This window comes from Oryzias latipes, chromosome 7, assembly GCF_053564925.1.
Source record: "Oryzias latipes strain Hd-rR chromosome 7, Olatipes_Hd-rR_3.1".
Classification (NCBI taxonomy): domain Eukaryota; kingdom Metazoa; phylum Chordata; class Actinopteri; order Beloniformes; family Adrianichthyidae; genus Oryzias; species Oryzias latipes.
Window position 1 is genome coordinate 23,220,742 of NC_136243.1, and position 14,899 is coordinate 23,235,640.

The following is a 14,899-nucleotide window of genomic DNA, read 5'->3' on the forward strand; positions in this document are numbered from 1 at the left end:
AAGGCTGCAGTGCTTGACAGACCTGAGGGGCGGAATGAGTGCAATCAGAAAGGGATGAGTGTTTGCTGAGCTTGGGATCGTTTAGTTTGGTTCCTTTTAGTTTGATGCTGTCTATATGCTTCTTATTTGTTTTATTTTTGTCTTTGTTTACTAAAAAAGCAGAGACACAAGTGGAAGATAGCACCCATTTCAAATTGGGTCCACTAATAACTGAAAAAATGTCAACTTCCAACTGTAATTTAGACTATTATGGGTTAAGGGGTTGTTGTTTTGGACGCCCTCTGTATTTTACTTTTTTGCAACTTGAAATAAACATGGATAAAGCAGATGTAGTTACAATTAGAGAAGGAGCTACTTTTTAAAAAGCTTTGGTCCTTCTGTGGTCACTGATTCTCTCATAGAGGTCTGTTGAAACACTGTTGCCTTTCGTAAAGCAGATTCTTAACCAAATATTTTTTATAATGTCCTCTTATTTTCTTGTAAAGAAGGATCGGGTTATGTTTTTTTAGTAATTGCTTAGAATGATAAACCTTGAATTGTGTTTTTATTTTTCTGACCAGAAGATAAAGACATTTTGACAGGCTTTTCACATATTTTAATTGACTTTTCACTTGCCTTAATGGTCAGTCCATCGCAACATTTGCAAGTAGAAAATGCAATTAGCCATAATGTATTCTTCCGGCTAACCAAGTGGAAAACAGCACTAATTTTAAATTTTCTACTCCAATTCCGATCTGTCTTAAAATGTGCATAAGAGGAATTTATCTTATTTTTGCTTCAAATCTTTGTTCAAGGTCAAGGATGCCTGACTCCATCCCAACTTTTTTGCACGTAAGCAATCTATCACAAGGTTTTATAGCAACAGGGAACCATAAACAGTCAATGTTAGCACACCAATCAATCTGCTTTTATATTGTGTGGCTTTTGAAAGACAATCAGAGTACCTGAAGAGAGCAAACTCATACCCCTGAAAACTTAACACTTAAAAAAAAACAGGCTAAGATTGGATGCAGCCTGAGCCTCCTGTAAGGAAACAAGGTTTCTGTAACACTGTGAAGCATAGAAATATTCTGTAGAAGCCTATTTTTTCTCCTTCTTTGAAGACCCTGTTATAAAGCCAAAAAGATATGTTTAATGAGTTTCATATATCCTACAGCCCGACTAGTGATTTGATATTACTTATTCCTCAGATCTCGTCTTGTTCTTTCATGTTTTCGAACTACGAATTGTCGTAAATGCAAAACTTTGCTCTACAAGATAGATTTTACAGGAAATTACAGAAACTCTGATAAGAGCATTAAATGAGTGCTTCCCTGATACTTTCACAACACATATGTTATCTTCGAAGGGCTCTGCTGAACTTTGCTGTACAGAGGCTGGAAAAAATAAGCGATCGCATTATGCGTACTCACACAGTACGATGACTGTCAGCATGTTCGGTAATTTCTTTTTCACTTTCTTGGGAAAAGACACGTGTCCCTTTCTAAATTTAATAGTAAACTGTGAAACTCTCTTTTGCATATGAGGTATAAAAACATCCCCCTGGTATTTCATGCATACCGTGAGGCCATTAATATGTTGCAGGTGTTTCATTAAAATTGATACTTTTCCTGGCAATCCTTGATATACATCTGCGGCACAGGGGCCAGAATGGGCAGCTGTGGCTCTGGGAGCACTTCTCTCCTGGCCATGCAGTTGGTGGTTAGATTATATATTTGTCATTGCTTATTTCAGTTTTAAATAAAATGAAGGGACAAAATAGGAAAAATTGTGTCATTTGGATTATTACCTCCCTATTTTCCTTAGTTTTTAAAACCAGTTCCCGCTCGAATTCCTTGAAACATTTTTACACTGATGTAAATGAATATAGACTCACTCTGATCATCTTTTGATCTATTTTAAAAGCGTCCCCATCTTTTAATTCAGATTTTGCCATTTTTAGTCGAAATTAAAAAAACTTTGAGTTGTGGGCGGGACCGTTGGTGCCGAGCAACCCCTTTCACGTTGCTAAAAGTTCTCTGTTTAACGGAGCAGAAAGTGTGTGGCCTGCTCAGCGTATTGGAAGGATACTCACTAATACAATTTTGAGCTTAATTGTCTTATTACATGTCCTCCATCATCAGAAAAATACCACAATAACATGTCAAACATAATTCTCACTAAGTTCACTAAAAGTATCACATGTATTGTAGCTTGTGTGTTCTTATTTGATTATGTAGAGAAATATTTTCCTTCTTCCCTTATTATGCACCACTTGTGGCCTTTTTGTGATGACCGCTGCGCGGACACACAGTGGCAGTCTATGGGAGGAAAACGGGGACTGGAGCTGAACTTGCACAGCACTCATGCAGAGACATGGAAGAGAATAGAAAACAGTTGTTTCCCCTATTGATTCTCCTTGCTAGAGTTTATAGGGAAGACTATTAGGAAGAGTTTTAATTTCATATATCTAATTCAGAATAAATGGTAACATAGAAGCCACTGTCATAAAAGCATGGAGGTGAATGAACTGAAAAACCACCAGTTATACATGGTAGTTTAATGTACTTGGCACATTTTCCGAACTAATTTGCTATTTCAAAATAGGCCTTTCAAAATGGCCTTTATAAATAGAACATTAAGTACCTTAAGGAGGTATTTAAATATGCATAAATATGAATAATGTGATGTGTATATAGTCTTACATATATGAAATGAATACCTTATTATTCTAAAGCTAGATTATTATTCTGTCATTCATTTAGCTGAGACACATAATTGGAACGTAAATGGACAAATTGCAGGGTTCACTTGTACATTGTTTTTTGTGTGAAAGATTTAGTCTCTCAGCTTAAAAGCATGAAAAAGATACTTAATTTAATCAAAGCATTATATAACAGAACTCCCTAAACAAACAAACAATTCAGAGAAGATGTCGGCCTTGCTGGAATCTGCTTTTCTCGCTGCTTTTACTAATTAGACTAAAAACAGACTTCTAGGCTTTTGTAGCTGATTATCCTGGCAGCTTTTTAAGGTGTTGAACATGTGCAAATCACTGTTGAAGAAAAAAAAATGGCAGGGTGAAGTCTTGCATATGGCTCTCCTCTGTGCATTCATTGAGAGAAAGTGTTGATAAATCCATAAAAAGTGGGTAGTTAGTGAGATTTTTCTGCAAACCCACTGGAATGTGATCCTAAATCAGACACAGCAACTGCATTTTCTTGATGTTTTATTCATCTATCTGCTTTTATACTAACTGCTCTGTACCATTAAATAGATATAAACTGCACTCAATCCCCTTATATATAGTGTGGAAACCAACATCAGTTACCCTTCTGTACAAAATAAGTCAAATTAAGCAACAGAAATATCACCAAACCAGGAAACAAAAAAGTTGCTTTTTTAATTCTGTATTTTATTCATCCAAAGTTGTGACAAAAGCCATCATAATATAACAATCAAAAATGTATCTAAATATATATTTTAAACGCATATTTACTTTAATGGTACATGCTGGCGGTGTTGGTATCAAGACATCCCACATATTTTTATTTTTATTGACCTTCACTGCCTAAAACGTCTTTTGCACTCAATCTACAAAGCTACTGGGGGTGCTAAGGAGGCAGATAACATATTCTAACAGGGGGACAGGAACTGGCAATCCCATAAGTTCATTTTTTGGTTTTCTCGTATTTCTTTCTTCTTTTTTGCCTTAAATGATAGATATTGACTCCATCAACACCTGATATTTCTGGCCACAGGGGGATTAATTTACAAGTAGCGTCAATTTCTGGATCAGTTATGATTTGGGAATTCCCCAGAAAGAGGGGAGTAATCTGCTGGCAGAGTCAGTAAAGACAAAGATAGTCTGAGTGCTTGGTTAGAACAGAAAGTGGCACAGCAAAACTCATAACGCATGCTCTCTCAAGCAGCCATGCTGGAAGCTTGATGACATTTGACTACTTGCAGGTTGTCTAATAAAGCATGCTGGTAGCTGCAGCAGAGAGCTTTATTGGTGATAATAGTCATCACCATCGAGCTCGGAAAACAATAAATTATTTAGGCTGGCACACAGAGCATCTTCTGAATTTCTGTATTACCCATTACACAACTGGAGGAAATAATAGCCATAAGCTGCGATGTAAAAGCGGATGGTACAGCGGGACTAATGCACTGTCTCCGTCTCTGAGCTCCAGTTCTCTTCTGCTCATCCACAACATAAAAATGATTTAACAATTTGTCATTTTTAGGTCAAAATCTGTTTGTGCACAAAAACGCTGGATGGAGTTTTTATGACAGAGGATTCTGCTGTGGTGGTGGTGGGGGGGATATGAAATGATCTGATTTTGGACTAAAATTGTGCTTTTGTTGGATGCTTGGAGAGATTTACATATTTGCAGTCATCGCTAAAAACCATTTTACAACTCGCTTGGCTTTTTTTTTTCTTTTTGCTCTGTTATTCGCCGACTGCTGTGTCTGTGTTTGTACATGCAAATGGAACGAGGGAGCAGGCTCCCAGTGGTTGGGGTGGCATTTGAAAGAACCCACCCGCTGAAACCAAGCAACCCACCTCACTTATGAGTTTGTCACAAACACACACATTGTTGAGAGCGGTTTGTCCATCTGTCTGCCAGTTGCAGAGCATCTTTGGTTAATGGGGTTAACTGCCACTGCTGTGTTAGGAGAGGCAAAGATAACAAGTCATCTTGTCAGGAGACAAACTAGCCAAGAGGCAGGAAGACAACATGACGCTTAGGGGAGGGTAAAAGGGAAGACACATAATAGAAAGGGTAACTATTCTCTGATTTAGGGTCTGTGATTGAAGGTAATGGTTTGCCACCCTGCTGAGTTTGCTGTGCTGAGCCAAGACCCAGAGAGCAGGAGGACAAATGGGGCGCTGGGGTGGCTGACAGAGACTGGGAAAAAAGGGGGGGGGGGGGGGGTCATTTATAAAATGGCTCTTGATCGAGATGAGACAGAAAATAGAGGATGAGAAAAGAGGAGGAGGCCAGAATGAGACAAAAGCAGAAAAAAATTGTTCTCACAACAGAAAAAGGTCCAATTAGAGACCCAATCAGATAAAAATTGTGTTTTTGGTGTTTTTAACATGTTCTTGTGGCATTTTTCTAATGATGGAGGACATATATTAAGAAAATTAAGCTTAACATTGCTCTCCTGGGATTTTCTTGATTGAAATTGTTGTGAATCAGAAGCAGACAAAAAATAGAGTTTGAAAATGATTCTATTTGATACACTGAAAGTACGCTGGTGGGCCACAAGCTCCCTGTTCCAAAGTCTCAGCAACAGGGATGGGAAGGAGGGAAGGGTTCCCATTACTGATTTATGGGGTCCCGCCCATAAATCAGAGGCACATTTTTTAATAACCTACTGTTGTTCTAAAAAAACAAAGTCCTAGAAAACAAAATAGGTTTTTGATTTTAGCTAAAAACTGCATAATCATAATTACAAGACTACTGGGAACACTTCTACAATAGATCAAAAGATGATTGGCATTTTTTAGCTTTAGGAAAAAAATTATGAAAGAGTAGATTACAGTTTTTCTCCATTGGTTTGGCTCATTTCATGAAACAGAAATTACATTCTCAAAACAACATGGACAAACCTCCAAACCACTTGGCAATTGTTCACAACAGAATGGAATTTCTCATTAGTTTCATCAAATTGCCAATGTCTTAGTACATGTCTCAATGTCTCAGTACATCTTTACAAATGATTAAGTACAGGTAGCCTACATTTAGCACAATTTCCAAGTGAATAGATCTGGTTGATCTAAACTGATTGTTGATTCTCAGTCTAATGGTTGTTTGCTCCAAAATGAGTCAGCATCATTTCATTGTGTAAGTCATCACATGCACAATAGTCTGTTCCATTGTCAAAATTAGTCAAGAACATAATACCACGAATATGATATATGAATCTCTTGGAACATTTGATACATTTATTATTATTTTGATTTGATCCCTGAAAGTGCGAAAAGTCTCGTAGGGCCTCACCTATATGTTATTGCATGGGACAATTTGAATTTCCACCGTGGCCCGCACATCAGGGCCTGGTTCACTACTCATCCAAGGATGGTCATAGTGTTCCTACCACCTTACTCTCCTTTACTCAATCCTATTGAGGAGTTTTTCTCTGCTTGGAGGTGGAGAGTGTATGAGCATCAGGCTCAAGATCAGAGGTCCCTGCTCCAAGCAATGGATGCTGCGTGTGAGGATATTACAGGAGATCAGTATAGGGAAGGTTGTGACATGCACGCCGTTTCTTCCCTCGTTGCATCACAAGGGAGAATATACGCTCTGATGTGGACGAGAATCTGTGGCCAGACAGACGGCAGCGTGTGGATGGCCAGCAGGGTGAGGACGATGGCCAGGAGAGGGAGGGTGAGGACAGCGACCAGTGAAGAACTGTTAGTTGTGAAACTCGAGCATTATTTACACCACTGTAGGCTGCATATCATTTTCATTGTTTTTGTTTGTGTTTAAATTATAAAGTGTATTATGCTGTATACATTTTATTTTTACTCTGATGTATGAAAGTTACTTTATGTGTGTGAATGATAATGGTTACAATTTCCTTGGCAGTATGAGTGCAATGTGTGCTGTTACAGTAAACCTAAGAGGCTACTCTTACCCTAAAATCCTTTTCCTTTTTCTCAGTTTTATACAAAATTGTATTGTTAGCTATACAAAAACAGTACAGTAACCATTGTCAATAAAGGACTGAGCTAAGACTGAAAGGTGGAGATGAGGGTTATTTCAATGGTCCTCTGCTATAGTGACAAAACATCTACCGTAATTTCCGGACTACAAGCCGCTACTTTATTCCTGCGCTTACAACCTTGCGGCTTATTCAGTGACGCGGCTAATTTATGGATTTAATTGGCGGCCGCCATGTACGTACTTTCGAACTCAGTGAATAGTTTGAATTCCAGCACAAGGCATTTATATTCAACACACCTCTTAGCAGCCAAACAGCATGGACTTGACTTCAGGTCTTAGACACTTCAGTCATGGTTCAACAAAATGAAACACGCATGCCCGGCCGCATCCCAGAATCCTTTGGGGCCATTAGACCCAACGTGCATGTGATCGCCGCTACAATATGATGAAGCTTTCAAGTTAAAAGCAATCGTTAAAAGCAGCGTAAAAAAGTCCACCGTCACCAACGGGTTTGGAAAAGCCGGTTTGCTGCGTGACGGAGAGAACAGCGCATGGAGTGAATTTACATTCCATTTACGGTTTCTAAGGAAACCGTAAAAGCGGAATTTTGCTTTGAAAAACTCACAGCCTCCGTGTGAGCTGGAGACATCTTCTCCTGCTGATTGAGCTGCGGGGCAGATGGCAGTCTGAAGGCTCCCACACGTAATAACGCACCCGCCCCTCATACACGAAACGTACAGTTTTAAGTCCGATTGCTCTGCACAGAAACTATTTGCTCCTTACACCGGCGCAATGGGGACGAAGTGCTCCTCCTTGAAGCCGCCCTGGCCAGAGGTGTCGCAGTAGATAGCAAGGGGAGACAAGGAGCGCGCGGGGCGGGAGCGGAGCGCAGAGGCGTCCGCGGAGTGCAGAGGCTTCTGAATTCTGACGCACACGCCGCATTGAGGCGCGCGTATCGCGCTGAGGCGCGCGCTTTTCAGTCGCCGCTGCTTTATTTTACCGGTGTGTTTTTGAACCAGTCCTGTTACTCCCATAACGCTGCTGCGACACAAGCGGAAGGAGAGCTTTTCCCGTTCACCCCTCCATGCACTGCTGATACTTGCTCATTCTTAAACACATACAACAGTGTGGCGAGCCGGGCGTTGGCCCCGCCTTTAGCCCCTAAGACTCATGGGAAATGTGGAATCGCGGATGTAAATTTCCTCATTATAACTGAGGGATGTAATGTTGATTATATGGTTACTGTTTGTAATTTTATGTGTGATACCTAGATTGTCAATAAGTAAAAAAAAATGAAATAAAAACACCATAACTGAGGAACTTGTGAACAGAATATAGGTCCATGCTGTTTGACAGATGTCGATACACTCAAATACGTGAGCTAGAGGCAAAGCTGGCACCACCCACAATGTGCTAATAAATTGCACTCACTCTGGGATGCTGGCCTTGATCTGTCAGGATGAAAATATCGCCTAACACATGCGCAGCTTGTACTCTGACGCGGCTTGTGTATGTATAAAAGCAGTCAAACACGTGAAAATGGGTGGGTGCGGCTTGTAATCGGGTGCGCTTTGTAGTCCGGAATTTACGGTAATCATTTTGACTTGCAGTGCCTACACAATGCCAAAGGGACGAAGTATTTTGGGGGCACTGTCTGTTTAAATGAGAAGGAAACTTAGTTTTGACACATGAGTTCATTGTTTTGGGAGAGATATGAGCTTTTGCAAGTGAACCATGGTGTCCGGTCTGCTTCAAGAAATGAGCCAAAGCAATTGAGAAGGATCGTTGCTATTTTCGTGGCACTGACTCTTTACATGGGAAAAGAATTTAGTTTCTGAAGCATGAGTGAACAGTTTTGGGAGATATATTAGATTTTGCAAGTGAGCTATAGTGTTGTGCTGAACTGTAAGACTGTTTTGCCAAATGATCTAGAATTTTGAGAATGTAACTTCTGTTTCAAGAAATGAGCCAAACCAATGGAGAAAAACTGTAATTAATAGGAGTAATTAGACTAATTTGTGATCTTTAAAAAACTGCAAGTTCTGTTTCTGAATGATAAAACATTGGACCTAAACTCCACATTCCGCACTTAGTGAAATTAAAGCTGCTAAAGTCTGTGAACCCACAAATGCAAGTCTATCAATGTGGAATTATGTTAAAAAAGTAAACACGGGGTTAAAAGTTTGTTGTGAACATTATTTCTTAGACAATAATATATCTTAGAGCCTGACCCGTTAACTCTCATTTTTGAAGAGCTTGATGTGAACACACTCACAGGAAAATCTTTGGACCCCACAGTGCTGTTGCTGTGGAAACACAGAGGTAAGAGGATAGATGGCAAAACACCAACTTTTTCTTTTTGTCCATCAAATTTTGCCCTGAGACCAGAAGAACCGATCTACTTGAACATTATCCAAACCCAAATATGTACGGTTGCTGATGTCTGGGCTCACAAATCCATTCTGATCAACATTTAATACGTCCTAAAGATTTGATTTGTCAAACAAACTCAGTTTGAAAGAAAAAAAAAAGTTTTATATAGTTTAAAAAAAGCCAAAGCTAAACTAAAACAGATTTGTTTTCATGCAATAAGCTCTTAAAGTCCAACACACACACACACACAAAAACAGAGAGGCAGCCCATGCTGAATGGTAATGACTCCGGAGACAAGACATCTCAGGGTTTCCTTTTTTTTTACATTTTTCATATATAACTGTAAGCAAAACTTTCTCTTAAGTAAGTGGGTTATGTTGGTCTCTGTGTGTTTCTGTGAGAACCTATAAAAAATGTAACAAACTATGCACGATCTGCCAGAACTGGGTCTTTATAAGGATGTAAATAAGCAGACAAAAAAAAAAAAGGTCTCTGCTAATTCTGCTTTCCTATTCTTCTTTAGAATTTAAATTCTGGTTTGGAGGACTGCAGTTTTATTCAGATTTCAGACAAAAAGAAAAGAAAAATGCCATCGCTGATGGAAAAAGGAAAATGTTTCTCCTTTGTGGGTCTTCTGTGCTCTGTACTTTCAAAAGCTGAAAATAATGTTCTGTGGCTGGAAAGACCCATGCTTTACAGGTTGTACGACTGAGACTATGAAGTTATATTTGTGACACTACAAAGAGAACAAAAGTCCCAGTTTTGAAATATAAATGTCTTAAATGGCAAAGTAAATGTTCACTTTAAAAACAAAGCTTTCCAATTTCTAATTTGCCTTCAAAATACATGTTTGCATTTGTGACACAATTGTCAAATGCATTGTCTCGCATCTTACTTTCTCTCTATATTTGATTTTGTGTACTCTGTCTTTTTAAATGAGACAGACAATAATTTGGCCGCAAGAATGATGTTCTCTGTAGATGTAGACTACAGAGTTTGATCATTCAGAAACAGAACTTGCAATAAAATATTTTTCAAAGATCACAAATACCTGGTTGTATGGAACAATATTTGCATCTATAAGCTTGTTATTTGTAATGAAGCTGTCACCTCTGTAAAAATGATCACCCTTGTATCATTACCTGCTCCTTTAGCAGAGAGATCAGTGTGCTACCGCACTGACTCACGTCTGATCAATTATCACTGCAGGGACTCAGCCTGAAAATGGGCCTGGAGGTGTGTTTTTGTCAGTGTGTGTGTGTGTGTGGGGGGGGGGGGGGGTCACAGTGCTTGTTTATCTTCTTGTTGAAATAATGCTGTACATATACATATATATATTTTTTACTCTGTCAGATTAGTTGAAGGTAATGTGAATGTGAGGAAAATACCTGCACAAAGTAAAGTTTTTACTTTAAAATGACTTTATTGATCTGATCAAATTTACTAAAACAAATTTTATCACACTGATCTAAAAGCATTATGCTGTTTAAAGTTGTAAAACAAAAGTTTAGTGATTGAATAGTTTAGATCAAATTCTGGGAAGGCATTCAAAGGCATCTTTATTTAAAAACTATTCATTTGTTCATGTACTAATGGTCATAACATTTAGAGGCTATAATTCCAAAATGTTCTTGCTATTGTTTTACTATCTCCTTACAGTTGAAAGGTAATATACATTATAAACAAGCAACTTCCATATATTTATCTGTATCCTTTAAGATTTTGATTCATTTTTTTTAATACTATCAAGTAAAGCACTTTATTTACAATGTTCAACTGGGTGTTTCCGATTTTTTCAACATGACCATTAAAAACTTAAAAAACAAACTAAACCACAGAATCCTCACAGTTGTCTGCTGATTTAAAATAAAAATAAAGATGGAAACCAGACATACTCTACAAAGAAAACCCCACTTAGTTTTGATTTAAATTAAACACTACAAATTAAGAACTATGTGAATCTTTGTTTGTCTGTTTATCATTATTATGGATCTTTCAGTCCAAAACGCCTCTTTTGTAAACACTCTTTGGACAGACTAAAGTCATTGTTTTCTTCTTTTCTGCCATGCTGCGTGCACTCTTTGTTGTGTCGCGGGTACACTCTTTGTTATGGAAATGACAGTAACTTCCAACAACTGTTTGAAAATGCTCCCACACACACACACAGCAAACACTGTTGTGAAAGTCAAAAAGGCTGAACATGAGAGTGCATGCACGCCTACAAGCACACACTCCTCTCCAGATATGGCTTATTGTTTGTCCTTGACATTTTTATGTATTTGATGAAAGGCGGGTATGAAAGGGCCACATGTTCAAGTCACAAATCTTCAAATGTGGCGTTGTTTTTTTGTTCCCTCTCATGCGGGCGACACAGGGGACTCCTGTGCTCGGTTGGACTTGTTGTTAATCAGCCACATGGCAGAAATGTGTGCGCACATAAATAAGCACATGAAGTGGCAGGTATAGAAAATGTTAAAGTGTATATTCACCGCAGGGCTGTAGAAGGCTTAGCAAATGTTTTCAGTATAAATCCTTAATGTTTTTCCTGGTGGAAAATAGTAAAAAACAGATTTTGAGAAGTGCTTCAAAACCTCCAATGTGTTTGGACTCTCAAAGTTTCGTTGGTGCGAAAAGCTTGTAAATAAAGGATTCTAAAAACATGCAGAGTTTGATAAATCTAAATGCAAATTGCATTTCTTTTGTAGCTCACGGCTTTCTAAAATCATCCCAATCATTTGGACTGCATTGTAATTTTGTTTCATTCTATTATCCAGTCTGACAACCTGCTCTTGCAACTATAATTTTAAAGTGCCGGAGGGAGATATTTTATTGTAAGCACTATTTAGGTGCTGTTATTTTACATCTTTATACAATCTTGCGTTTGTCTATCTGTATAGGAGCAAATTTACCTTTAATGTTGCTGATTATGTACTTGGTGCTAAAACAGCTACCGGTACTTGTGTGGAAAACAAGTGTAGCCCATTGCTTAAGAAAAATGTGTTTCTTTGACAGTGCACGTGAAAGCAGGAACGTGTGAAGTGATAGCTGCACATCGGTGCTGCAACAAGAACAAGATCGAGGAGAGATCGCAGACGGTCAAATGTTCCTGCTTCCCCGGTCAGGTCGCTGGCACAACTAGGGCAATGCCTTCCTGCGTTGACGGTTTGTATTTTTGTTTGAGTGTTGATTTTGATGCATCTGCGGATTCACACTACCTGACACACATTCTTCCTCCACTTTCCTGTTTGCACGACTACAGCAGAGTTCTGGTGTGGTCACTTCAGACAGAGCACACAATATGACTGAAAGGAAAAATGAGCTAACAGGCACCGTCCTGCCTGACATTTACCCTGAATTAGAGGAAGACTTTTCCCCTATACCACATGTGCAGATAAGTTGTAGAGCAAGTCAACTCTCTCCCAATATCCAGTGTTGATTTTTCTAACTTCAACACCCTGAGTCCTTTCTGGGGAAGGCTCTCTGTGTATTTTTCTTATGGTTTTGTGAATTTTTTGGATAGCAGAAGCTCAATTATTCCAAAGTGTTATATTCAAGCTTCATTTAAAAATGATGCAAGAACAGCACAACATAAGTATGTTGAACACACAAAGTTTTAAATCAGATTTCTCTTATAAATTGAATTGAAGTAGGATTCAGGTGTAACAAAGAATGAAAAAAATATTCAAGATTCATATGACAGAGTTTACACTCCTGCATTTGTGTCAACAGTCCTGATACTTCAGCAGTGAGAAAAGATTTGCAGAATCTGTCCCTCACACCCCGCAGACTGTGGAGTTTGTCACTAAGGCCGCTCTGCAGGGATGTCGCAGTGAATGGATTCTGAAAATGAAAATAAATTGGCATTGGCAGAAATAATATAGATTAAAAATCTCTCCAAAGGGAATTTTTAGTGGTAGGGATGAATAAAATGAGAATGGATTGGCGTAGTACTGATTAGAGTACTGGAAAAGTGCATCACTTCACACCAATGATCCATAGCTAGTGTGTTTGACAGATAACCATAGTGACTGTGATAATGGCTGACGGCCAGGACAAGAAGCTCAGGTATGATGATATTGCCTGCACCAGTTCCTGACATGATGCATGATAGCTGGCATATAATTTAAACTTGATTAAGAAAAAAAAAAAACAGCCAGGATGATCATAGCTTAGATAGTTCAACTAGTCCAAAGGGGAGACAGAGGATGTTGAAGATAAACCACCTTGGAACTTCGCAAGCCAGCGGCACAAGTGTAGTCTTTAGGGAGTCTTCCACTACCCTCCAGCCTCCAAAAAATGAAAGAAAAAAAAGAAAAATCTAGTTAATGGGAAGAAGAAAGTCAGAGCCACCAATGCCTTTGCCCCCCTTGTGACTAGGTATATTAATAATGCAAATAAGTTGATCACATGATGAGATGGAAGTCACTCATGCCAAGACAAGAATGCATGAACTTTCCCCTCAAGGCCAGCAACCTGAGTCTGAACGCCAAGAGGAAAGAAATAGTTTATACTGCACTGAGCATTCAGAATACAACAGTACAAGTTCTGGATAATTATTCAGTTATAGAACCACAACTACAAACTGTCAAATATGTGCCTCAGCAACAGAAACCAGAAAGACAAATGAGAAAAAGTACCAACAGAGACTACATTGAGGAGTACCACCAGTGGCTATAAAAAAAGAGAACAAAAGAAGATCCTCCGGGTACAGGCTTTCCAAAAGTACCCCAAAGATAATTCAGGACAGTTCAAGATGCAGGCAGATCAGGTGTAAAGGAATTTCATAGCTGAGTGGGAGTAGTTGTGTAAAAACATCTGCCCGAGTGTTCCAAACAAAAACATCATTAAACTTCAAAATGATCATTTCTAAGATCACATATCTTAGAAATGATCATTTTCACATGATCACATGTTTTATGTCTTTCAGATTGTTAATTATCTCTTTTGTTTTCTGGAGAGTTAGTCTGAAGTTCAAACAGAAAGAAGTATTCTCTAACAGAGCATACATTAGAAATGCCTTGCCTGTAATCCAGTCTTTTCTGCCAATCGCATCTGCATAACCATTTACCACAGTGATATAAGGTTTACTGAGTGGCTGCATCTAAACACCTAAATCAAGGTTGGAATCACCGCTACATACTGCATCAGCTCTTATCAACGAGAGCAGACTGAAAAGTTGATTTAAAGAGCCAGGAAGGAAGCAGCGTTTCACTGGGAGGGTGGCAGGAGCAGCCACAGAAATCATCAGTGTTCTTTGAACATTACACCCTGCTACAGTGGAGCTCCAAATAGCACCAAAAAGTTGTAAATGAGCAGAAAAATGTTTATTTAAGAAGCAAAAAAAAGGGACATTTTACAGACAGAAAAGATTTGTTTCTGTTTCTTACTGTACTGAGCTGTAACCAGAATGGGAACACAGCAGTAGTCCTAGCAAAAATCATAAAAAACATGGGAAACTTCAGTCTTTGGACAAACTAGAAGACTTTGCCATTCTACCATCTCTCACTTTGATTTTCATTCTTTTGACTCTCTATGTCCCTTAATAAATATTTTTTTCTGGCATTTTGAATCTTCAGATTCATGCAGCCTGTCACTTTAACACTGAGGTGTCGACCACAAATAATACTTGCGAACACTTTATCACCGTTCACATTTGAAAAATGCTGATTTTCAACAGCTGAAACAAACGGAAAAACAGCAGAGATCAACTCTGAATATTAATAAGCCGTAACATACATGAATCATGTTCCTGAAACACATTCTTAGTCAAATGGGCTCATGAGAAGCTGAGGCGCACAAATCATCAGATCTCTGTTGAGTGATGAAAAAAAACAACATTTTCTAAATGAATAAATGATACAAACAGA

General features: G+C 38.7%; 1 protein-coding gene across 2 annotated transcripts in view; it reads left to right on the forward strand.

The window, feature by feature from the left end:
• Window positions 1–14,899, forward strand: part of LOC101154949 (chemokine-like protein TAFA-2) — a 110,106-nt gene that overhangs the window by 90,044 nt on the left and 5,163 nt on the right. For both annotated transcript variants that reach the window (XM_004070474.5, XM_011477122.4), the window contains exon 3: window positions 12,045–12,194. In XM_004070474.5, the coding sequence (XP_004070522.1) occupies window positions 12,045–12,194 (150 nt within the window). The remainder of the gene's footprint in view (window positions 1–12,044; window positions 12,195–14,899) is intronic.